We start from the raw sequence: 22,580 nt of genomic DNA on the forward strand, positions 1-22,580 counted from the left end.
GTGGGTGCTGCAGACCCTGGGCCCTCCCTGGTGCCCCTTGGGCTGCTCTGCGGGGAGAGCTCCAGGTGCTTGCTCGCATGGATGGGGCACCAGGGCAGGTGCAGGGCTGACTTCGCAGATGGAGCCCTTTGTGCGGGGACCCCGTCTTCCGGCCTTGCCCCTCCCTACTCCCCCAGCTTCTCAAAGAAGGTCTGTTTTCTGAGCCTCCTCTGTGATGCCCCAACCAGCCGCAGCCTCCCTTAGATGTGCGGGGGGTGTCCGCAGTCCTAACCAGTGTCTTTTCTGCATGTGTCCACATGTATCTGGCACTTTCTCTGAGCAGCCCGTGGGCTCAGCACCAGGTAAGGCTGACCCATGCAGCCCCTCACCTAGGCCTCACACTGAACAGATGATGACATGTACTTGTGCCATTCCAGCTTCAACAAGGGTCACCAGAGTAGCTCAGAGAAGGGCTGTGACCCAGTCTGAAAGCTTCCCAGAGATTGGCTTAACAGGAAGACCCTGGGGAAAGAGAGAGTGGGTGGAGCAGAGAGGCCGATTTAGAGGCCGAGTCTTTATACCGAAATGTTGGTGCCCTAGGGGCACAGGAGGGAGTGAGTGCTGTCAGTGGGGGCAAGGAGGGGCAGCTCCACCCGTGATCCTAACCCTAATCCACATAGGGAACCTTCAGGGCCCATATGGTGGCCCAAGCACATGAAGGTGTCTGCACTCTGTGTCCTCCCTGAGCAGTGCAAGTCAGGGCCCAGGGGCTCCTCTGAGGAGCGGAAGCCAAGGGTGTCCACAAAAAGAGTCAAACTCTGTAAAGTATTTGAAGAGGTTTATCCTGAACCAAATATGAGTGACCATGGCCCGTGACGCTGCCTCAGGAGGTCCTGGTGGCATGTGTCCGAGGTGGTCGGGACACAGTCTGGTTTTATACATTTGAGGGGTGACATGAGACATTAGTCAATATCTACGTTGTACATTAATCAATATGTACAAGATGTACATTGGTTTCATCTGGAAAGGCAGGACAACTCAGTGTGGGCTTCCAGGCCATAGGGAGGTCAGAGACAAACAGTTGCAATCTTTTAGGTCTTTGAACAGCGTTTCACTGAACACACAATTTCCATGTGAGGCGGGTAGAGAAATAGTCACTCATGACTCAGTGAATCTGCATTTTTATATAAATAGGGCAGAGGAAGCCATCAGTCATGCATTTGTCTCAGAGGGGCATCGGGATGACTTTGATGCCTTCTGCCTGCCCATTGTCCCGCACCTGCGAAGGTAAGCTGTCAATTTACGTTGCCAGGGTGAAATTCAACAGAACTGTTTTAGGGCAAAGATCTTGAAGCCCAGGAAGAGTTTCTTTGTGGGGAAATTGTGAGGGAGGATGTAGCCTTCCAAATTATCTTTGTCGCTATCTTATTCAGGAATAAAATGGGAGGCAGGTTGGCCTGACATACTTTGGCTTAGTGATTTTAGGGACCTGAAATTTATTTTCCTTTCCCAAGTACTTTTTACAATGTAGCAGGCTTCAGACTTGGAGATCTCACAACCCCAAGTAACATTCCATTAGAAACCACGGGACCGGTCACACAGCTGCTGTGGACTACAAGCTCGTGTCACTGGCAGCTCAAAGTAGAAAGTGTCAGATACCCCCCACCTCGGGGGACCTCTGTTTCAGATCTCAGGTAACTCTTCACCTTGAAGACATTCAGCTTAATCAAAATCTCTTTTCTGACCCTTTGTGCCAGCCTTCCTGGGCGGGGCTCCCCAAAGAAGTGGCTACTTCTTGTCCCCTACCTCCCCAGCTCCACTGAGGGCTTCTAAACAAACACAGGATGAGACGAGAGGAAGGTGGCCACCAGAACAGTGCTTAAAGGCCAGGACGTTCTCTCCCTGATGTATGCTGTTCCCATTACAGGTATTCACTTCCTGATGAAGCAATTTCCTATATAATGGCCCCACATGGCAGGCTAAATGTGGAAAACCACCAAATAGAGGCAGAGATATAAAGATACTTTGGATCATCATTTGCAGAAGGCAAAATAGCTGCAGGCAGCTTGTGGTTGAGACACTCACTGATGGTACTGGCCAGGCCATGCTGGGGGAGGTACAGAAAGCATCCACAGACACAGCTCATGGGAGTGCAGCGTGGAGAACTCCAACCAGCCAAGGGGCCCAGGCAGTCCTCCAAGGAATGATGCTTGACCTGAGACTTTCCCCTTAGTCATGGTCAAAGTGAGGGTATCCCTGCTGGAGCCAGCACCTGCAAAGGCCCAAGGGAGCTGGGACCTTGGAGTCTGGGGATTGCATAAAGCCCATTTTGAGGAAGCTTTGTTTGAGGAGCGGGTTGTAGGGCAGCATCATGGACCCTGGGTTGAGAAGGAGGTGGAGACCAGCGGGGTGAGGGGCTCCACCTTGGCTCAACTCCGTAGATGGCAGCCCATGGGGGCTGGTCTAGAGGGCTCTCTCCTAGGTGAGGGGCTAGACCTGAAGCTCTTGTGCTTCTTCAGCTCGAGTCCCCTTCATGGGGGCAGGAATGGTGTGTGATGGTGCATTCATAGATGTGCATGCACACACAGAGACATGTACATTTGTACACAGACATACACACAGAAATGTGCATGCATAGGCCCACACAACAGACAGGGGAATGCACACAGATGTGTACACGGAGATGCACGCACACATGCACACACGTGAACACAGATGCATGCACACATGTACACACAGATGTGTACACAGAGATGCACGCACACATGCACACACAGGTGTGTACACAGAGATGCACACATGCACACACAGATGTGTACACAGATGCACACATGCACACAGAAATGGGCATGCACATGCACACAGATGTACACACATGGATGTTCACACACATACACATGCACGCAAACACAACCCCTCTGTGCAGCTCTACTGTCTGCCTCAGGTTGGGGCCATGCTGGGTGAAGCTGTCATTTCTCCCTGTCTCTAAGTTCTTGCCTTGAGGCTATGAAGACAAGGGGACATGAACGGCTCTCTGGAGGCAGAAGACCTGGGTTCAAATATTGACTCTTCTCTGGGCCTCGGGTTTCTGGTCTGTAGACTAGGATATTGGAGTTTTAGTCACGTTACTGGAGGCATGAGGGCCCTAAAGCAGCAGCTTGGAACAGGTGCATGGTAAGTTGTGGGAGTGGAGGACTGTGGGGAAAGGACAGGCCTTCCCTAAGTGAGGGGCTACTACTGTGGAGAGTGGTCTAGTTTCCTCTCTGCCCCTACGAGCATCCAGGGGAAGAAGCTGGTGGTCAATGATGGGCAGACTAGTCCTAGGTCCTAAGACACTGGAGTGTCTGGATGACTAGTGTGACCTCTCAGAGAAGAGGTGCACACCCAGGGGTCTGGCTATGGGAAGGGGAGGGTGTCAGTACAGGAACTGCAGGGACTAGGCCAGGCTGGGTGCACAGAGGCAAGGACAGGGTCGTGAGGCTGGTGCTTGATGAGAAAAACTCAGTCTAGATATCTGGGCCAGGCCCCAGGAGAGTAGGGGTCAGGCCTTCATGGTTGGTGTTGGAGAGCCCTGAACAGGATATGACTTGGTCTTCCCTGTGGAGAACTCGGAGGACTAGCTGGAGCATTCAGGTATTTAAGGAACAATGTCAGTGTGCCAGGAACTCTTGGGGAGCTTACATCCCAGTGGAAGAGAGAGTTCACCTCTTTGAGCTTTCTGGCAAAGTCAAGGGTGCTAAGTGCTGTGTCAGGGCCGTCCAAAGGTCCTGATATGAGTAGGACTTGGAGGAGGTCAGTCAGGACCAGCCTTGTTTGGGTGTTGAAACACAGGAGTATCTGTGTGGAGGAAGCCTGGGGGAGCGGGGCGCAGGGGAGCACGAGGTCCTCAAGGTTCTCAGTGGTTGCATCAGGAGTGCCCAGGTCATCTTGTCCTGGGCAGAGGATGGGTTTAGAAGAGAATGTCGGCTGTGTATCCTTTGTATCTTCCAGAGGTACACAGCCCTCCAACTCCGGGACAATGTGTGGGAGTGCCTTTGGCTCCGGCGTTCCCCTAGCTCCTTTGTCCACAGGATGCTCTTGGCTGCCAGGAAGTTCCTACTCCTCATCTTTCCAGGCCCAGGTCAGAGGCACTGAAGTCAGAAACAGAGGTGGCAATTTCAACCTAAAAGCACAAATTACAGATAAGTCTCCCTCCTGCAGGTTTCCAATTGCAACGGGCTTTTGTGTGGCACTAGAAGAAACCAGCTTTTGCAAGCATGGGGCTGATGAACACTTTTGCACAAAGGGAGACAGCGGAGTAGCAGGAGTTTGCAAGCTGCTTCATTAACTTGGAGCCAGTGGAATGTCTGGGATCTTCTGTGACTTGGAAACCGGTGGCAGAATGTTCCCACATTTCTGGTCCTCTTCAGTCAGGTAGGTTGAGGGGCGCCCAAGACAAGCTTGTGGCTGCAGTGAGGGTGCAGGATGGGTACACATCTCGGTGGTCCAACTGGGTGTCAGCTACCTTGAATCTGACCCACGGGCTTTGTGTAGTCTCAGGACTTGTGTGTGTTTGGTCCCCTGTGTACCCGGTGTGCACACATTGCCTGTCATGTGGATCTCTGTTGGAAGCTCTTACCCTTCGGTTCTTCGTGTGGTGCTGTGGGACATCTGGTGGTTTTGAGCCTCCAAGTCCGTGTTGGCTGCTGCAGGTCGGGGCCTGGGACTTTGTGTACCAGTGACGTGGCTCTACTGGGACCCCATTCCTGACTCAGCCATGCTGTCACGGACCTCAGAAAAGATCTGTCATTTCTTTGAGCCTGTAAAACAAGTAAATTCAATCTTCCTGTGAGGTGCGGTGATGATTCACTGGAACCATCGTGGTGTGTGAGGGGTGCTTGCTGGGGCTCTTCCTCCTGCCGGGACTGCCAGGCGGGACAGCTTCCTGCAGACTCAGCGGGTCCAAGGCAGGGTTTCCAAGGAGACTTTGCAGCTGGATGAGAGGAGGCGTCAGCGCACCTGCTTCATACGGTGACTGATGTGCCCGGGCCCAGGCAGGTCCATGCTCCAAGCACCCTATTCCTCAGGTGGGACACCTCCACCTTCTTTTTTTTTTTTTGAGATTGAGTCTCACTCTGTCGTCCAGGCTGCAGTGCAGTGGCGGGATCTCAGCTCACTGCAGCCTCTGCCTCCCGGGTTCAAGCAATTCTCCTGCCTCAGCCTCCCGAGTAGCTGGGACTACAGGCGTGCACTGCCACTTCCTAATTTTTATATAATTAGTAGATACAGGGTTTCACCACGTTTGCCAGGATGGTCTTGAACTCCTGACCTTGTGATCTGCCCACCTCAGCCTCCCAAAGTGCGGGATTACAGGCGTGAGCCACTGCGCCCGGCCTGACAGCCCCTTCTTTAGGCTGGTGCCTCGGGCTCCCAGGCTCGGGGTGGGGCTCACACCCCTTCTCTCGTGATCTTGCTTATCCCTTGGGGGAGGGGCCTGTGGCCCCCCAACCCCAAGCACACAGCTGTCACCCAGGTCACCTCCTCTGTCCTTCTCCCGGCACCCTACATGCTCTGGCCTGGGCAGCCCCCTCCCCCTGCGTCCTTGGTGGCATTTGCATACAGGTGCCCTCGCAGCTGAAGTGTTGGGGTGGGGCCGGCAAACCCACGCCCGGGAGGGCCAGCAGCTCTTGGCACAGGTGGTGGGACAATGGCCACTCAGAACATGGCTTCGCTCCCCTGCCACCTCCTCGGGGCTCACACCTTGCTCCTGAATTCGTAGGGGAAGGTGGGCTATGGTGTTTGGGACCTCCAGGGTGTCCTTGCTCTGCCATTAACTTTCCCTGGAAACCTGCTGAGTTTAGTCACTGTCTGAGCCTTAGTTCCTCGTCATAACTGGGGCTCTGCAGGGCTTGGGGACTCGTGTAAGGAGGAACTGATGGCCTGTGTGCTGACAGAGGAGGTGGTGTCATCCCGGCGGGTCTCTGCACATCCACTGCACACACACTGCATGTGTGTATGTGTGGTGTGTGTGTTTATGTAGTGTGTTTGTGTCTGTGTATATGTGTGTGATGTGTATATGGTGTGTATGTGTGTTTGTGTTGTGTGTATGTGTGTGGTGTGTTTGTGAGGTGTGCGTGTATTTGTGTGTCTGTGTGTGTGTGGTGTGCATATGGTGTGTATGTCTGTGTGTGGTGTGTGTGTCTGTGGGTCTGTGGGGTCTGTTTGATGTATGTAGTGTGTGTGTGTCTGTGTGTGTGTGGTGTCTATATGGTGTGTATGTCTGTGTGTGTTGTGTGTGTGCGTGTGTGGGGTCTGTTGTGTGTATGTGGTATGTGTGTATATGTGTGTGGTGTGTATATGGTGTGTATGTCTGTGTGTGTGTTGTGTGTGTTGGTGTGTGTGTGTAGGGTCTGTTGTGTGTGGTAGGGGTGGAAGGGCCTCCTGGGGCTCTTGGATTTGGAGGGCCCATGCTGCTCTGGCCTGGGAAGGTGGGGTTATCTGGAGGGGATATTAGGCTGGGGTCACGGGGAAGGTTCTGGGGCTCTAGGCAGAGCTCCTGGGCCTGGCCAGGTGCAGGCACGTGGGCTAGTTGGGCAGTCCCAGGCTGACTAGGCCCAAGGCCTTCCAGGCTCCATGGCCTGTGTTCCCTGTTGTCCTGGTGGTTGTGCCCTTTAGGCACCTGTGCAGGGTCCCCTCTGCTGTCCCATCTGCCCCCACACTGTGTGCCCTGGTTCTGCTCCTGGACCCCACACTGTGTGCCCCGGCTCTGCCGTCCCGGCTGCCCTCACACTGTGTGCCCTGGTTCTGCTCCTGGACCCCACACTATGTGCCCCGGCTGTGCCGTCCCATCTGCCCCCACACTGTGTGCCCCGGCTCTGCCGTCCCGGCTGCCCCCACACTGTGTGCCCCGGCTCTGCTTTTGGACTTCCGTATGCCTTCTGCTCGCTCCAGGGCAGAAACCTCCTATCCTGGCTCTGCCTCCCTTCGAAGCCTAGCAGGGACGCCTCCGGCCCTGGGTCTGTCCCTCCTGGGCTCTCATTTGAGGAAGGCATCAGTGAGGCCCTTCTTTGGCTCACATCCAGCCTTTGGTGCCAGACGGTCCAGGGCGTCAGTCCCAGCTTTGTCTGGGAGCTGTGGGCCCTTGATCCTTCTGAGCCCACCTACAAGTTGGGAACAACACTGTGGACCCTCAGGGAACTAAAGGATGAAACTGCCCTGTGGCTGGCACCAATGCGAGCGTCCTCGTTCCTCCTCCTCAGGGGCTGGACCCATGGCTTGAGTGGCAGTGGGGACATCCAGCCTGGCTTCCTCAGTGGGGTTTGTCCAACCTGGCTTCCTCAGTGGGGTTTGGTCATGGAGGTGCTCAGGGTGTGCTTGTTGGAATGATGGGGGAGCTGGCTCCAGGGTCTGTCTCCTAGACCCTGTCCAGGGCTCCAGCTGCCCCTTCCCTCTCTGCACTCCCAGCTGGGATGGGAGGGCCTTGGGCACAGGCTCTAGAGCCCCTGTGGTTGGCTCCCACCCCTCCCCCAGAGTGATGCATGTGAGGATGGGGGCTTCTTCACTCACGAAGTCGTCCTGTCATCCCAGAGTGTGGTGTTGACCTCACACTGGCTCTTGATCTCCAATGTGGGGCATGGCTGGAACCAACCCGCGGTCAGTGTGTCTCGGGCTCCAGGTTAGGCATCTTGGGACAGAGACTGGGCGGGGGATGTTTCTCCGGACATGGCTAGGCCAGCATGGCTATCATCCTTGGACATCAGTCAGCAACTGGCCAGTGCCTACCTGTTCCGCCAAGCTCCATTCTTGGGAATGCAGGGCCCGGACATTCAGTCCAGGGTCTTTCCCTCCTGGGGCTCTGCTGGGGGTGCCCCTCCCCATGAGCCCATCTTGACATTTGTGGGCCTTGCTCTCTGTCTGCTAATGAGTGATCTTCACCAGTCCAGCCTGCCATGGCAACCGCCCACAGTCTCGCTCTCTGTCCAGGCACCCGGTAGCTTTATCTCCGAGGCCATCTGTTCTGGGAGCACAATTCCAAAGCCATTTAAACAGAGCCTGGAGCAGGGCAAGGCGCTGGGCCCTCTGTCCTCACACGTGTATGTACACACACTCAGGCACACACACGCACATGCAGATGTGGTGTGACCCCTGCAAGGTGGAAGGCGATGACAGGGACAGTCAGGGCGTCCCACTGGCTTCTCCCTTTTCCTACTGTCCCCAAGCCGGTTCCTGGGCACCCTGGTGGTCGGCCAGTCTGTGTCCTCCTCTCTTTCTCTGTATTCCTCACCTCTCTGTCCATCTGTTTGTCTGAGCCGGACTGGTTTCTGCCTCACCTCTCTGCCTTTGTCTTACCCCTTTCCCCACATCCTTTGTCTCCTTTCCTGCCTCTGTCTGTGTCCATCTCTGTGTTTAATCCCCTTGATCCTGGTCTCTGGGCCCCCTCCCTGGCCATTGCCTCTATTTCTTTGGCCTTTGTCTCCACCTTTTTTCTCTCCTACTGGCTCAGCTGCTTTTTGCCTTTGGCTGTTGGTCTATGCTGGTAGGACCAGGGCATCAGGGGGTTTCTACCCCTGCCTCACCCTCTTGGATGCTCCTAGAACAGTCAGGCAGGGGCCTGTCCCTCACTGTTCTCCTGGTCCACTCTGGGCACACCTATCTCTCCTCCCCACTTTCTTCCACCTCAGGGTGGCCAGGTCATGAGGCGGGTGGGCAGGGGGACGGGGGTACTTTCTCATACTGCTCTTAGCTTCCTGGGCCCAGTGCCCAGGGTAGTGCCTTCAGCCTGAGCTTCTTACTCTCCAAGTCCTTCACTCTGAGCTCCTCCCTCTGAGCCCAGTCCTGCTGTTCATTGAATGTGCTTCCCTTTCCTGCCATGCGGCCTTCACTCATGCTGTGCCCTCACCTAGCACTCCTTCCTGGTCAGGCCTCCCTGTCAGGACCTTGTGTCCCTCTCTCCACAGGACTGGGCAGGTGCAGCATCCTGGGCTCAGCATGGAGCCTCCTGGCTTCCCCCAACCACGCATGGTTGAGCTTGCAGCTTTGTTCAGCTGCCCCTGCCCGCAGGGGCAGAGAGGCTCAGAGAGCCCTCTGAGCTCTGCAGAGCTTTGACACCAGTCTGACTTGCAGGGGGATGGAAAGGAAGCCCCTCGGCAACTGCTTCCAGTTCTTCCCGAGGTTGGCCTAGGTTGCCGCTGCTGCAGGGAGCTGCTTGCCTTCTCCTGCTGGTGCCCCCAGCCCTCAGCTGTCTCTCCTCTGTCTTTTGTCCATCCCCGCATCCTTTGTCTCCTGGGCTGGACTGTTGCTGAGGCTGCCGTGAGATGCACAGACCCCCAGGACCCTTGGGCTGGCCCCCTCAGAGGCTTGAGGGCCTGGTGACCTGGGTCCTCTGAGCAGCTTCTGTCCTCCAGGTCACTCTGCTGTTTCAGCCAGCATCCACACAGCCCAGCCAACCCCCTAGGATTCCTCCTTCCAAGGTCATGGCCCTGGGTCAGGGCAGAGCAGGCAGAGGAGCCGTATGGGCAGACCAGAGGGGCTTCAGAGGTGCACATGTATTGGGGGCCCTACTAAAGCAGAAACCAGTACCAGCCCAGACAGCGATGACCAGCAGCCTGTGACCTCTGGAGTCCGGGATGTGTCCAGCAGGCAGGACCCCTGCTCTGGCTCAGCGTCACTGCAGTCCAGGTGGCGCTGAGTGCTGGGAACCCAGCTATGGTGGGTGATGTCTGGTGTTCCCTTGGGTCAGCTGTAGCCTGGCTTCCTGTCGAGGGAAGGGAGGTACAGTGGTTACATGCAGCCCTGAGGGAGGCTGAGGTATTGCCACCTTCAATAGCCAGAGCTGTATCCCACACATGGGACTGGACTCTCCCAGTTGTGGGGTAAAGCTGAGATGCCTGGCCTATGGCAAATGCCCCTCAAACCCTAATGCATCTGGTCAACCTGGTGAGTTCTGACTCAGCCTGGCCAGGTTCCCCTGGCGCTGGCCCCCTGAGTGTGTGTTGAGTTGGGGTGCGGGAGCTAAAGGGGAGGAGCACTGGCTCTGTCTCTCCTGATTCTGAACATGTCCAAGTTGTTTCATCACGTAATGGATCACCAGGCTGGTTGGTTCTACCAAAAGGCAGCAGCACAAACTTTTCCTGGATTTCTCACCATTGTTCCTTTAAATAATCAATCTTAATTAATTCCACCCGAAGAACGTATTTTCCCCAAGGGTAGTCCCAATCAGATGGAGCAAGTTGGGACTGCAAACCCCATTTGATAGCTGTGGTTGGGAGGGCCCACCTGGCTACTGCGAGGGGTGTCTCCGTGATGGGCGGGTGGAGGGATCAGCACCAACCCCTGTCAGCACTTTCTGACATTTCTGTTGCCCTCATTTGATAGATCGGGAAACTGAGTCACAGAAAGGTTTGGCAGCCTGCCCCAGGTCACTTCCCCTGTCTAAGCACAGACATCATTGTGGACGAGGAGGAGAGGCAGAACTCAGAGGGGAAAACCACTCTTTCACACAGCAACTGCTGCTGCCACCTGTTCCCACCTGCCCCTGTCCCCACCTGTCCCTGTCCCCACCTGCCCCACCTGTCCCTGTCCCCACCTGCCCCACCTCTCCTGTCCTCACCTGCTCCACCTGCCCCTGCCCCCACCTGCCCCTGTCCCCACCTGTCCCTGTCCCCACCTGTCCCTATCCCCACCTGTCTTTGTCTCTACCTGCTCCTGTCCCCACCTGCCCCTGTCCTCACCTGTCCCACTTGCCTGTGTCCCCCACCTGCCCCTCTGGTCCCTGCCACCACCTGCCCCACCTACCCGCTTCCCCCACCTGCCCCACCTGCCCCTGTCCTCACCTTCCCCAACTGTCCCTGTCCCCCACCTGCCCCACTGGTCCCTGCCACCACCTGCCCCACCTGCCCCCTGTCTCTCTTCTACCTTCCTGCCACCGCCTCCCTCCCCTCCCCCCACCGCCTCCCTTCTCTCCCCCCACTTGCTCCACCTGTCTCTCTACCGCCATATGCCCCTCCTGGCCCCACCTGTCCCACCTGTCTCCCCTGCCCCCAACCTGCCCCTCTTTTGCCCCCCACATGTCCCCCCTCCCCTGCCTACCTCCACCTGCCCCACCTGTCTCCCCACCCCTACCTGCCCCTCCTGGCCTCCCACCTGTCCCACCTGCACCCACCTGCTCCCTCCTGCTTCCCCTGCACGCTCACCAGCCTCTGAGCACATTCACCCCCTCACTATTCTCTCCTCTAAACAAGATGACTCACCGTTTATTTCCAGCCCAATCGCTGCCATGAGCCTCAGCCTCCATACTGACACCCTTGTTGACAGTGTCACCTGGTGACTAACAGGCACTCAGACATCCCAGCAGAGCCAGCAATTCCCACATATCTGCCCTTCTTCGGCCTCTCCCTCAGGGGGTGCTGCCACTCACCTCATGGCTCTGGTCAGCCCTGGAGTCTCCTGTGGTCTCTGTCCCGACCTCACCCAGACCCTCAGCAACCCGACTCGTTCCTTGAGGGGTGTCCCAATTCAAGTGCAATTCGTTGCTTCTCTTGGGACACCCTTTACCATCTATTGCCACCCAGTAGCGCTCACCACAGGCCTCACCGAAGATGTAAATGTTAAACATTTTGCTCTTGGCCACCCAGCTGGGAGGGGCCGGTCAGGGGTCAGTCCAGATCTGCCTCCTCCAAAGGTTTGAACCCTCCATACTTCGGGTCTCCCCCTCAATGCTGCCCTGGATGGAAGAGACTAGCCTGGACTTGGCCACGTGTTGGGAGAAGGAAGCCAGCATCACCTGGGCCTCCACCTGTCCCCTGCAGGGACAGACACCTGCAGCACCTGAGGACGAGGAGGTGACCCTGAGCTGCCTGGGGTGGTGGAAGCCTCCCTCGGCGTCAGGGAAAGCCCAGAGGACAGCCAGGCTCGATGCTGTGGCCAAGTTCATCGTTTCAAAGGGCCCCTGTGGGCCGTTAAAGGTTGTGGACCCAGTTTGGGGGACTAGGAATCATTCCGGAAGAGGCCTCTGCAGTGCGCACCTTCACTCCCATCCACACACCCTGCCCTTCCCTATCCTGTGGCTCTGGCCGCTGGAAGATCCGGGTCCCTCTGGGCAGCCCTCTCTCCCTGCTCTTTCCTTCCTGCTCACCCCAGCCTCTGCCTGCAGGGCCTGAGGTTGTCCAGGGAGTCTTGACTTCTACAGTGCCCCTCCCCCGGCACCTCCCACCATAGTTTCTTCCTGGCACCTGGTGGTGGGGAGTCAACCACGGCAGCTGAGGGCCCTCAGGGGCCTGCCCTCTCGACAGCCAATGATTGGGTTGTGGGGAGCCAGACCTGACCCCACGCACCCATCCTGGTTGGTTCCCCACCAGGTTTCATTCTGGACCTGGTCTGACAGTCCCACCCGAGAGAGGAAGTGGGGGAAGGGATGCATCTTCAGGAAGGGCCCCTGCCCTCCCTCACTGTGAGTCCATTACTGTGTGGGAAGCCCTGTGTCTCTGCCTCTCCTCACTCCCCTTCCCAAGCCCTGCGGGGTGGGGGAGAGATTGTCTGGGGCCTGCGCCCATTGTGTGGAGAAGAGAGTCTCATTGGCAGGCAGCCGGGGTATCAATTTGTGATTATCTGCTCCCTGGTCTTGATTGGCTGGATGCAGTGGGGTCTCCCCAGGGCCCCGGGACACAAGTTTGTGCAGCAACTTTTTCCAGCATGAAGTGACGTGTGTTCCCAGAGAGAAGGTGCACCTCCCGGCCAGGATGACACTCTGCGGGATCTTCCTGGGTGCGTACCACCCCTAGCCCCTCGCATCCCTCCCTGGTCTGTTCACAAGTTTCTGCGAAGATGCCAAAGGGACTAATTAGCTGTGTGTGTCCCCCCATCAGTGCTCAGTGCTCTTTTCTGGGCAGCCGAGGAGGTGACAGACATGCTCCCTCCTGAACAATGGCCAGGGCCCCTGGGGAAACTGCCACCTCCTCTTCTAGCGGATCCTGTGGCTTGCAGAAGTGCTGACGGCACAGAGCCCTGTGAACGCTGCCCTGCAGAAGGTTGGAGATTGGAGAGTGGTGGGCAGGGTGTGTGCAGAGGCCAGCCGGGCCTTCTTTCTGGTGATTTACCTGCCCAGATCTGCCTAGCAGGCCATATAGCTGGTGGGTGTCAGGAGCCCTTGGCCTGGCAGCAAGGCTGTGAGAAGGTGGGCAGAGAGAATTTGTGTGTGGTAGATGTCCCCTGGGACTTAACTGTAGCTAAGGGGCTTTGGCCGAGGCTGCCGCTGCTCCTGTCCTCATCACACTCAAAGTTGCTGTGCGTGAGTGCAGGTGTGTGAGTGTGCATGTGTGTGTGAGGGTCTCACAAACTGGATGCCAAACGTTTGTGAGTGTCTGCGTGAGTGTGAGACAGAAACACAAAGTCAGCCCGAGTGTGGCGGAGAGTGGATCCCGGTTTTGTTTGCTCCATCTGCCAGGGCCGGCCTGGGGCAGCACCCCCGCCCTCAGCTGTTCTATACAATATTAATGCTCACCATCTCGGCCTCACACAACGGCCCTAATTGTCGTCTGCAGCATTAAGGCAGGCGCCCATCTGCGGGGAAGCTTTCAGAAGGAAACAAGAAAACCCTCACCCCCAGCTGGTCACCGGAGAAGGTGGTGCCAATTACAGATGCAGAAAGTTTAGACCAAAATTACTTGAAAGAGTTTTTATGAAGCAAATGAACTGACACTTGGAATGTCTGTGTGCAGATTTGCACAAGTAATTACACTTTATTTGAAATGATCTTACCAGCTAAGCGATCATTAAGCCTGCTCCCCCACTCACACAAAGCGCTTTCTCAGTGAGTGCGGCCGCGGCGCAAGTTTGGTTTTGCAAATCTCCCCTTTCCCTTCCCGTGTGGAGTCTGAGGACCCGCCAATCAGACAGGAGTTATTTCCTGGTGGATCTTTCCAAACATATTATGAAAAAGTCACATGTGAGTTTCCCACAGGTTTTTATGAAATAAAACCCAAAGGAACTAACCCCATGCTTAGTTATGGAAGAGAAAATATGATTTCAAAAAGTCCTGACAAATTTTCACCCTCTCTAAGAAAATAAGTTTAAGACTGTACCTTGCTGTTGTCACTTACAAGCAGGGGTCTGCTGGGGTTTGGAATTCTGTGTCTCAGCCCGGAGCCCCGGGTTTGGCGATGGCTGAAAACTGGTGCGAGCTCAGAAGCTTCCCTGTGCGGAGAACAAAGACGGAGGCGCTCTGGGGGGAGAGCGCTGTCCGAAGTGCTGATCAGACTTCGGATCCACCCACCGCTCAGGCTCCCTCCCAGGCGCTGAAGGGCGGCGGCCCCTTTTCGGCCCTGCTCTTTCCCCTGGACTCCTTTGTTCTCCTGACGTGTCAGGTAAAGAGCGCGAGCCTTTACTCATCACAACTCCTCTTCTGAACTGCTCATGCCACTTTAACCTCCCGGCGGGAGCTCCCAGGGCCCTCCAGGTCCTGCCAGCAGGCACCAGCTGTGAGTTTCCAGGCACACTCTGAGCAGCCCACAGAGGGTCTGGGGGCCCATTCGCGACCACCAGAGCGCCGCACCTCAGGAGGCCTGTGATTGTGCAAAAGGGGAAGTGAGAAATGCCGAAAGACTTAGGTTTTCACAAATATAATGTCTATTACCTGAAAACACTCTGGGGCCTCACGAAGCCCGTGTTGTACAGGTTGATTTCTCCCTGCTGCCACCTCTGCTTCGTTGTGGTTTCTTAGGTGTGACTGCTGCATATCTGAATTAAGTCGCTTTCATGAAACCTTGGGTGTTGTTGGGAAATAAGGCTGATTCAGCAACGGCCCTCCCTTTGATTCTATCTTCATCATGGAACAATGGCCTGCAAGCCTGCCCGGAGCCTGCAGCCTGCCGATAAGAGTTTAATAGAATTTCTGAATGCCGAAGGTTCGGGATGGAAGACATCCTGGCACTCACAGCATGTCCAGAGGAGATAGAAACGGCTTTTCAGGAGTGCTCTCAGCCGAGTGTGTCCTTTTGTACTGATGGATATAAGTTTATGACAGAATTTAAAAATGGTAGGCAGTCATTGTGGAAACCTCAAACTCTTCTCATTTGACTAATTAATATTTCATCCTCAGTTTGACCAGTGCAGGCTTGCATTTATTTCCTTGTGCTCAATCTAAACAATTGCTCTGTGTGCATTTTGTGTTTTATTTGTTGAGGATAACGTGTGTGTACAAGAACCTAAGATACTTGCCTTTGGGGTGAAGCTTATTGGTTTGTATGTAATGTGTAAAGCACAAAGTGTATGTTAAAAAATAAGCCACTAAGATTTTCAAAACATGGTCTCTTAGAGAGAGCTAAATGTTTCAGTTCTGCCTCATTCACACTTTTGGTGGCCCGAGCCCTTTGGTGCTAATTAATTGGGGTATTGTGTTCTCGCATAATTTACCAAGAAATGATGTTTACTGTCTGTTGAAATCTCTGCACTGAACTTCTGAGACGTGAATTTTCTTGTTCTCCAGCTGGCCTTGGATGGCAGCATCTTTGCAGGTGTCTCACATTGAGTTTTCACCCTTGTGTTTCACAGTTTTGTTTCTAACATTCTGATTATGATAATGGACAATTGTTTGCCTGATTTATCAGTACAAGAAGGAGATTTGGGCTGCAAACAAGAATACTCTGGCCCTTGAGTACTCTTACTTAATAAATTCCTACGTTTATCCCTGAATGTGGGAAAAAAACACCACAAACTGGCAGATGAGAAGGCAGACAGTCAGGCTGCGTGGAGAGTGAGTGGGCACTTCTATTGTGTGTGTTATGGATTTTTCTCTTCCTGATTTTCATTGGATAGCTCCTTTCAGGCCATTTGTAAAAGAATCAGAAAAAGAGCAGAAAACTTGGGCAGTGTGCTTCGCTCTGGTTGGAATAAACTTAGTCTTTTTAGGGGGTGGGATACCCATGCCTCAGGGATCCCTGAGTTCTCTTTGGGAAGGTTTTTATTATTGTAAAAATTAAAGTGAAAGGGAAAGTGTGACCACAGAAAAATGTCTTTTCCTGATCTATTCTTTGTGTGCATGACTTTGTGTTTTGGTCTGTGGCTATAGTTACCTTTTATGCTGTTAAAAAATACGTATCCATTTAAGTCACGGGTACTTGAATATGCAGATGAGCCAGTATGTAATATTCCTGGTTCATCTGAGTAATAAATTCTGCAGCCCGTTCTTTATGACGGTAGGTCATATTCCTAACCACCAATAAATATTGTCAAGTACTTTCGCTGTAGCCATGCTAACCCCGGGCATCTGTCATTCCGGTTGCTGCTATTAGGAATTATTGGACTGAACCACTGGCAGAGAAAGCAGAGGGGGGTGAATGTGGTGGTTGTAATGCTCTCTGCCCTTTTGTGTGTTTTGCTTTTTCAAAAAACTCAATCATGCTGCACATTGATTATGAATCAGGGTGGGCAAATGTAGGCACCTTCTGTTGGCCGAGGCTCAGAGCAGGGGACAGGGCTCCACCGGCCTGGGACACCTCTCACCCCCAGTTCAGCAGATCCATCTTTCTGATGCTATACTGTAAATTTATTTCACCTCAGAGAGTAAACAGATATATTGGAGCCCCAAGGGTTCATGGGTAGCGTATTTACAAAGGAGCCTCCTCCGCCAGCCCGTGCCACCGCTGCTAATGAGAGCAGTCATTAAGTAAATGAGACGTCGCCTTTAGCTGGCTTAGGAGTTCGCACACTAAGGGGAGAAGATATTTAATTGAAACCCGCACGCAGGCTTCCCCACATGTGACCGCTGCACGGGAGGCAGCTGCCTTCCCTCTCCTCCCCCAGTCCACCCTGCACCCCCCATGTAAATTTCATGATTGCTTTCCGTGATGTCATTTTGAAGGAGGACAGACAATAGCGGTGGGGAAAGGTAAGTCAATGTTACGTTCTTTCTGACAAAGGCAGATACCCAATGCTTGGCTTTTCCTCTTGGACAGAGACAGGGAGAGGGTGCGCGGACAGAGTTAATTTCTAAGATGAAGCCTCTCTTTGCAGGGAAAGCAGGTCTGAGGATGGCTTTTTGAAACTGCTCTGGAGGACGGGGGCTTTCTTCTCCTCCCTGGCCTGCCGTGTGCTGTTTTTCTCCTGCCTCTCTGTTGTTCCTGCTCCTCTGAGATTCCAGGGGACATGTTGTGCGTCTGACAGAGGAGACATTAGGGGAGGGGGAGTGCATATCAAAACAAGAAACTTTATGCGCATTTCTGGAAGAGGAACAACGGATATGTCTGTGGCCGTGGGACCCAGCAGCTCCGTACCTGGGGAGGGCACTGACCCCTCTGAAGCAGGGTCTCAGAGTCTGGGGTGTGTCACGTGTGACCCCCACCCAAGGTACTGAGTAGAGGGGCTCACGTGAACGTTTTGTCTGCATGTCACGCATTTCTCAACTTAAGGATCAATATCTAGGGTGCATGCGTTTGTGGGACAGACGTGCAGAAGTAAATATCGGCCGCTTCTCAGCCCCTTTTCTCACTGCGTGTCCGGGAGGCTGTGGAGTGTGGTTGGCTATGGTGGTAGTGTAACTGGATTTTTGTATTTAAAACTAAAAATCAGGGTTAGCTAAGAAGTTGGTTTAGGCGTTGAACACCTTAATGCCATTGTCTTTAGTTTTGGGGCCGTGGACTTTGGTTCTGTCCATTGAATTCACAAACCAGGAAAATAAACAAATGCTGGTGGCTTTGTGCTGGAGTGGTGGGCTCTCACTGCTCCTCTGAGTCACCAGGGGCTTTGCTTGTCTCAGCATCACCTTTGAATCAGTGGCCATCATTGGCTGGTAAAGTTGGGTGTTCAATTTTGGAAACAAAACATCTGCGGTGGTGCGGGGTTTCTGTGGCTGCAGGCGGGTTGGGTCCTGTCACGATAACGATGATAATGACAGCGATGATTATAATTATCCTTTCGGGAGAGGGAGGTGGAGAATTTTGCCCTTGTAGTTTTTTTTGTTTTTTGTTTTTTTAATCACAGAAACCCGAGGACACCTCTAACGCCAGTGGCTGAGTGCACAAAAGGTGGGAGGGATGTTGGGGCAGGCTTGGGGGGGCCCGCTTGGTGCTGAGGGGTGTGCTCTGGCTCTGTCTCCTCTGAGGTGCTGGCAGCACCTGCCTTGGCCTCACTGTGGCCTGGGGAGTGGGGGTGCTGTGTCCTCACCCAGGGCTGACTGAGGGAGGCTCCCCTTGGCCCCCAGGCTCCCTGCCACCCAGGGCTCCCCTCCCATTGGTCCTTGGCTGTGATTATCGCCTCCTTCCATATGGCCCTGTTAATTAACAGTAAACAAAAGAGTAAGAGAACAGGGATTGGAGTCCTGTGGCACCAGCCAGGGTGCTGCTACCAGTGGGGGCAGGACCCTGCCCTGTCTCCCTGGGTAGCTGTTCCTTGTGCAGAGGAGGCTGGGTCAGGGCTTAGAGGGCAGTTTGTTTTCAAAGAGAAGGAGGCAGCTTTCTGGATTCTTCTGTCCTTTGGAGACTGAGACTCCTACAGGGGCCCCCCGATCCCCTGGGCACCTGGACGGTGACGAGCTTCACAGGGGTGTTTTCGGATCCAGCAGCCTGTGCAGGAGCCACGGAGAGTTGGACAAAGAGACCTTTCCACTCTGGAGCAGCCCGAGGGCCTGGGAGCTTACCCAAGGCAGGGGGGCTGCTTCTGTCCAAAGTGCCACTCGGGGGCTGGTGTGACCCTCAGTCATTGCTCACAGCTCTGGAGGTGGCCTCAGTTGTTCGGAGCCAAAGCTCTGGCCCCCCATTGGTAGATTCTGGCAAAGGCAGTGATCACCCACTGCCTTGGATGCCCCAGGTGTGTGAGCGGGGAAAAACTCTCTGAGATGACCCCTTCTAGCCATGTGGGATGCAAAGTCGCTCTGGTCTGGGGGTTGCAGCAGCCTCTACTTGGAAGCTCTGTTAGTGCCCAGAGATGTCAGGGAGAGGCTGGCAGAGGGTATGTGGCCATGGGGGTGCACGCTGGGCAGCTCTGGCAGCTGACCAACGGCAGTGCTGGCTCCACAGACAGCCTGGATGGTGGCTGGCGCTTGGCCTGTCCCCTGGCTATGGACGTGGTGGGTGCTCTCCCTGGTGCTGCCCAGAGACTCACTCCCTTCCTCTCTGGCCTGGGGTCACTGAATGTGCAGACAATGACATTTGTGGTGGTGTAGGGGGCAGAGGAGACCAGCATCACTCTGCATTGGGGAGACAGGGGTCAGAGGCGTGACTAACCACCTTCCGGGTGCTGCTCAGTCTGGTGATGGCTGGGCCGCTTGGAAGGCCAGTTTGCACAACCCAGTGCTGTGCAGAGAGAGCAGGAGAGGTTCTTGAAAACTGACAAAGTGCCAGAGAGAAACCTGGGGCCTCTAGCAGCTGCTCGGTGGCGGTGGGCAGGCTGGTGGGGGCTGAGCTCTTCCTGGATGGACTCCGTGCAAAAGGCACGTCTACTTTGGAAAAGACTGAGCAGGGCTTGGGGCCACCCAATCCCTCTGTTGGGGCTCAGGGTGGGGATGAGACCAGGAACAATCAGAACACTTTGGCCAGCACCAGGCCTGGAGTGGATGAGGAGGTAGAGGACTGACCCAGCTGGAGCAGGGGTCGGGGGTTAGCTGTGGGGTGGGGGGGCTGCTGGCCGTCACCTGGTACTGTGGGCAGGCAGGCACTGGATGGTCAGCCAGACTTTCATTTTACTCAGGCATCGTGGAGAGTGGAGTGGATGGTCTGCCTGTCCCAGTGCTGGAAGACACATCTCAGAGCCCCTCTTTTGTTGCCTGTTCTCTTGCAGGAAGCTGGGCGGGAGAGTGGAGCCGGGGCCTGCGGGGGACTGGGGGGGGCTTCTCCTTCTTCCTCTCTCCCATCCGCCTCATCTTAGATCCTCCCCCTCTGCGTTTTCCTTGTGAACTCACTCATGAATAAACCAGAAGTTAGTTGTCTACGATGTAATTTTAACAGGAATTTTGTGGTGTGAGTTTACAGGAAAATGGTCTTTGGGAACCAGCATCATTAGATTAGTCAGACAGAGAAACGCCGTGTTTCCCAGAAGAGAAGAGAGCAGTGGCTGCTGTGCTGCTCCCCTGTGGGCTTTCTGCTCCTTGGAGACCACGGGACCCACCCCCGCTTCAGGACAACCCCACTGGGGGCAGCCCACTGTCCAGCCCAGAGTGTTTGCTGGGGGCCTTGGCATGGAATGTGCTTTCATGGCCTCTTGAGGTTCCCAGGATTTTTCTGTCTTTCAGACAAAATTTCCCCAAACGTCACTTTAAAAAACTCAAAACAAAAATAAGCCAGAGGAATTTCACCTGAATTAAAATGTTTTTGATCTCAGGCTTCCATGGAGCCTGCTTCAGAGAGAAGAGATTAATGGATACTTGCAAGTGGAAAGCATAGTTTGAAAATGTCTTCCTGTTTATCTTCAGCGTTGGTGGAACCAACCCGATACAAGCGTGGTCTTTTCTCCCCATGGTTAGTGCCATTAGGAGCTTTCCTTATGGGAAGATTGGTTTCACCCATCACTTCATCCTTTTTTTTAAAATTTATTTTACAATTTGCACTTAAAAAATGCAATGTTATTTTAATCGGGAACGAAAGCAACTCAGGATGCTTTAATCTGCCCTGGCTGAGTACATCTGCCTTGGCGAGGATTGGAGTCCAGGCCTTGCAGAGGAGAGAGGATGTCCACACCGCCATGGGTGTCTGTGGCCCTCCTGCCATCCCTCGTCCTGCAGCACCGGGAGCCTCCACTTAGCAGCCCCAGCCTTCAAGAGGGTGACTTTGTGCTCAGGCAACTGAGTGTGTGGTTTGTCCTGGAGTTGCTCGGAGTCAATAGGATACGTTCGCTGTGCGTTGGGGTTTGTTTGGGACCGTGGCCTGGGAGTGTGGCCTGTGCCAGGAGGGTGCAGGTTGGACGGTCCTCAGGAAGTAGGCTGCAGCGCTCTGCATGAGTCAGGGTGGCCAGGCAAGGTGGGGGTGAGCACTTGGGACCTAGATGCTGGGGAGGAAAAGTGGAGGCACCATATGGCCTGAGCTGCTGACAGATGAGCTTGCTGGCCCCACCTCTCTCTCACGCCTGGCTTCACACCTCCATCGTGTTCAACAGTGGTCTGAGGGCTGGGGCAGAAGCCATCTGGGTCCTCTTCTTTTTTTCCCATTTTGCTGCTTGCAATCCACACATCAGAGGAGGGGTGTGAGAAGAGGGGGCCCTGGGTCAGGGCGGTTAGAGCCTCTCACCTGGTCCTGGGGGACCCCTCCACCTCTCCCCAGCTCAGGGACCCTCAGAGCTGCCAGTGGCTGACCTACCCTGCCTGAGTGGGAGCTTGGAGGCTCTGTGTGCCCCAGGGCCTGCTTTAGAAGGCCCTAGAAGGTCCCTGAGACTCTCGGACCACAAACTGACAGCAGCAGGTGCCTGGGGTGGCCTCCCAGTGAGCCAGACCCACAAACCCACGGTGAGCCAGTCCCGAGGCACGTCCCAATCCCTGTGTGCACCTTGCTGAGCTTGTCAAAACTAGACTTGGGTCTTCACACCTACAGAGTTTTTTGAATTCTGAAAATCAAATAGCTTTAGCAGTCATGCTCTGTCGGCAGCCCAAGTGGCTCCTACTGAAGGTGCTGCCCATTCTTCACAAGACTTAGAGCTGGGGGACAAGTTCCCGCTCGGCTCTGACTTTCCCAGGGTATCTACCGTCCCGGGGATCCCAGGGATGGTTCAACGCGGCCTGCCCAGTTACTGCCGACCGAACACTTGCTCGTCAGGCTCTGAGCTTCCCAGTGCCCAAGACCACAGTATGACCCTTACTGCCCTGGTGTCACTTCCTCACCGCCTGGGAGACATCTCTAGAGCCTGTCCCCAGCCTGCCCTCCAACCTTATTCTCCGTCCCAAACTGGGTTGTTACCCAAGATTCCCTAACATGCCTCCCTATCTCCCTTCATCTCCTGCAGTTGAATTTTTGCTTCTCTTTCAAGGCTTAGTACAGATGCCACCCCTGGGCCTTCCTTTACTTACCTTTACTCTCACGTGTCTCACATTTGAAATCCCGCTCTCCGGATGTAGTGTCTCTGCTGTGACATTGCATCAGGCTAATGGGTGTCCCTGCTTGCCTTCCGGGAGAGCCTGCAGGCAACCGCCTCTGGGGGTGCCGGGCCTGAGGAAAGCACCCCAAGTCTGGGGCAGCTGGACCCAGTGAGGGCACCCCAAGTTTAGGACCTGCTGGGCCCAAGGGGTACACCCCAAGTCTAGGACCTGCTGGGCCTGAGGAGGACACCCCAATTTTGCCTAGGGCCCCCCTTGTCCACATGGCACATGGAGTTTTCAAAGCTAGTCTGGACCAGGGGAGGATCCACATTTTGGCTTTGAGGTTGGAAGGAGACTTGTGTTGGGAAGAAAAGCTGCTTAAATGCTCAATCGAGTGGTTCTGAATTTTTCCTCCACTCTGTTCCTTCTTGAGGTTGAGCCCTGCCTTCTGGTTATTTGAGATCATGTCTGCCCAGATAAAATGTTAGACTATGAATGCACATTAAAGAGATACCTCTTACAGTCATTTTTTTTTCTTTGGTGGTCTGATTTTGTTTTGGCTTATTTAGAGTTTTGTGCTTCCTCATTTTATTTCCACGAAGGCCATGCCCAACCCTAGCCTTGGTGAGCC

The 22,580-nt window shown here is 54.6% G+C and overlaps 1 protein-coding gene across 2 annotated transcripts in view; it reads left to right on the top strand.

The window, feature by feature from the left end:
• The first annotated feature begins 12,634 nt into the window (after window positions 1-12,634).
• The window catches only part of MYT1 (myelin transcription factor 1), a 78,279-nt gene continuing 68,333 nt past the window's right edge, over window positions 12,635-22,580 (top strand). Inside the window, exon 1 of one of the 2 annotated variants that reach the window (XM_026447238.1) lies at window positions 12,635-12,720. In XM_026447238.1, coding sequence (XP_026303023.1) covers window positions 12,696-12,720 — 25 coding nt within the window. In that variant the 5' untranslated portion in view covers window positions 12,635-12,695. Of the gene's footprint in view, window positions 12,721-16,552; window positions 16,841-22,580 lie in introns of those variants that run through there. The other variant, XM_026447239.2, reaches the window with a different exon arrangement.

The sequence above is a fragment of the Piliocolobus tephrosceles genome, chromosome 20 (assembly GCF_002776525.5).
Source record: "Piliocolobus tephrosceles isolate RC106 chromosome 20, ASM277652v3, whole genome shotgun sequence".
Taxonomy (NCBI): domain Eukaryota; kingdom Metazoa; phylum Chordata; class Mammalia; order Primates; family Cercopithecidae; genus Piliocolobus; species Piliocolobus tephrosceles.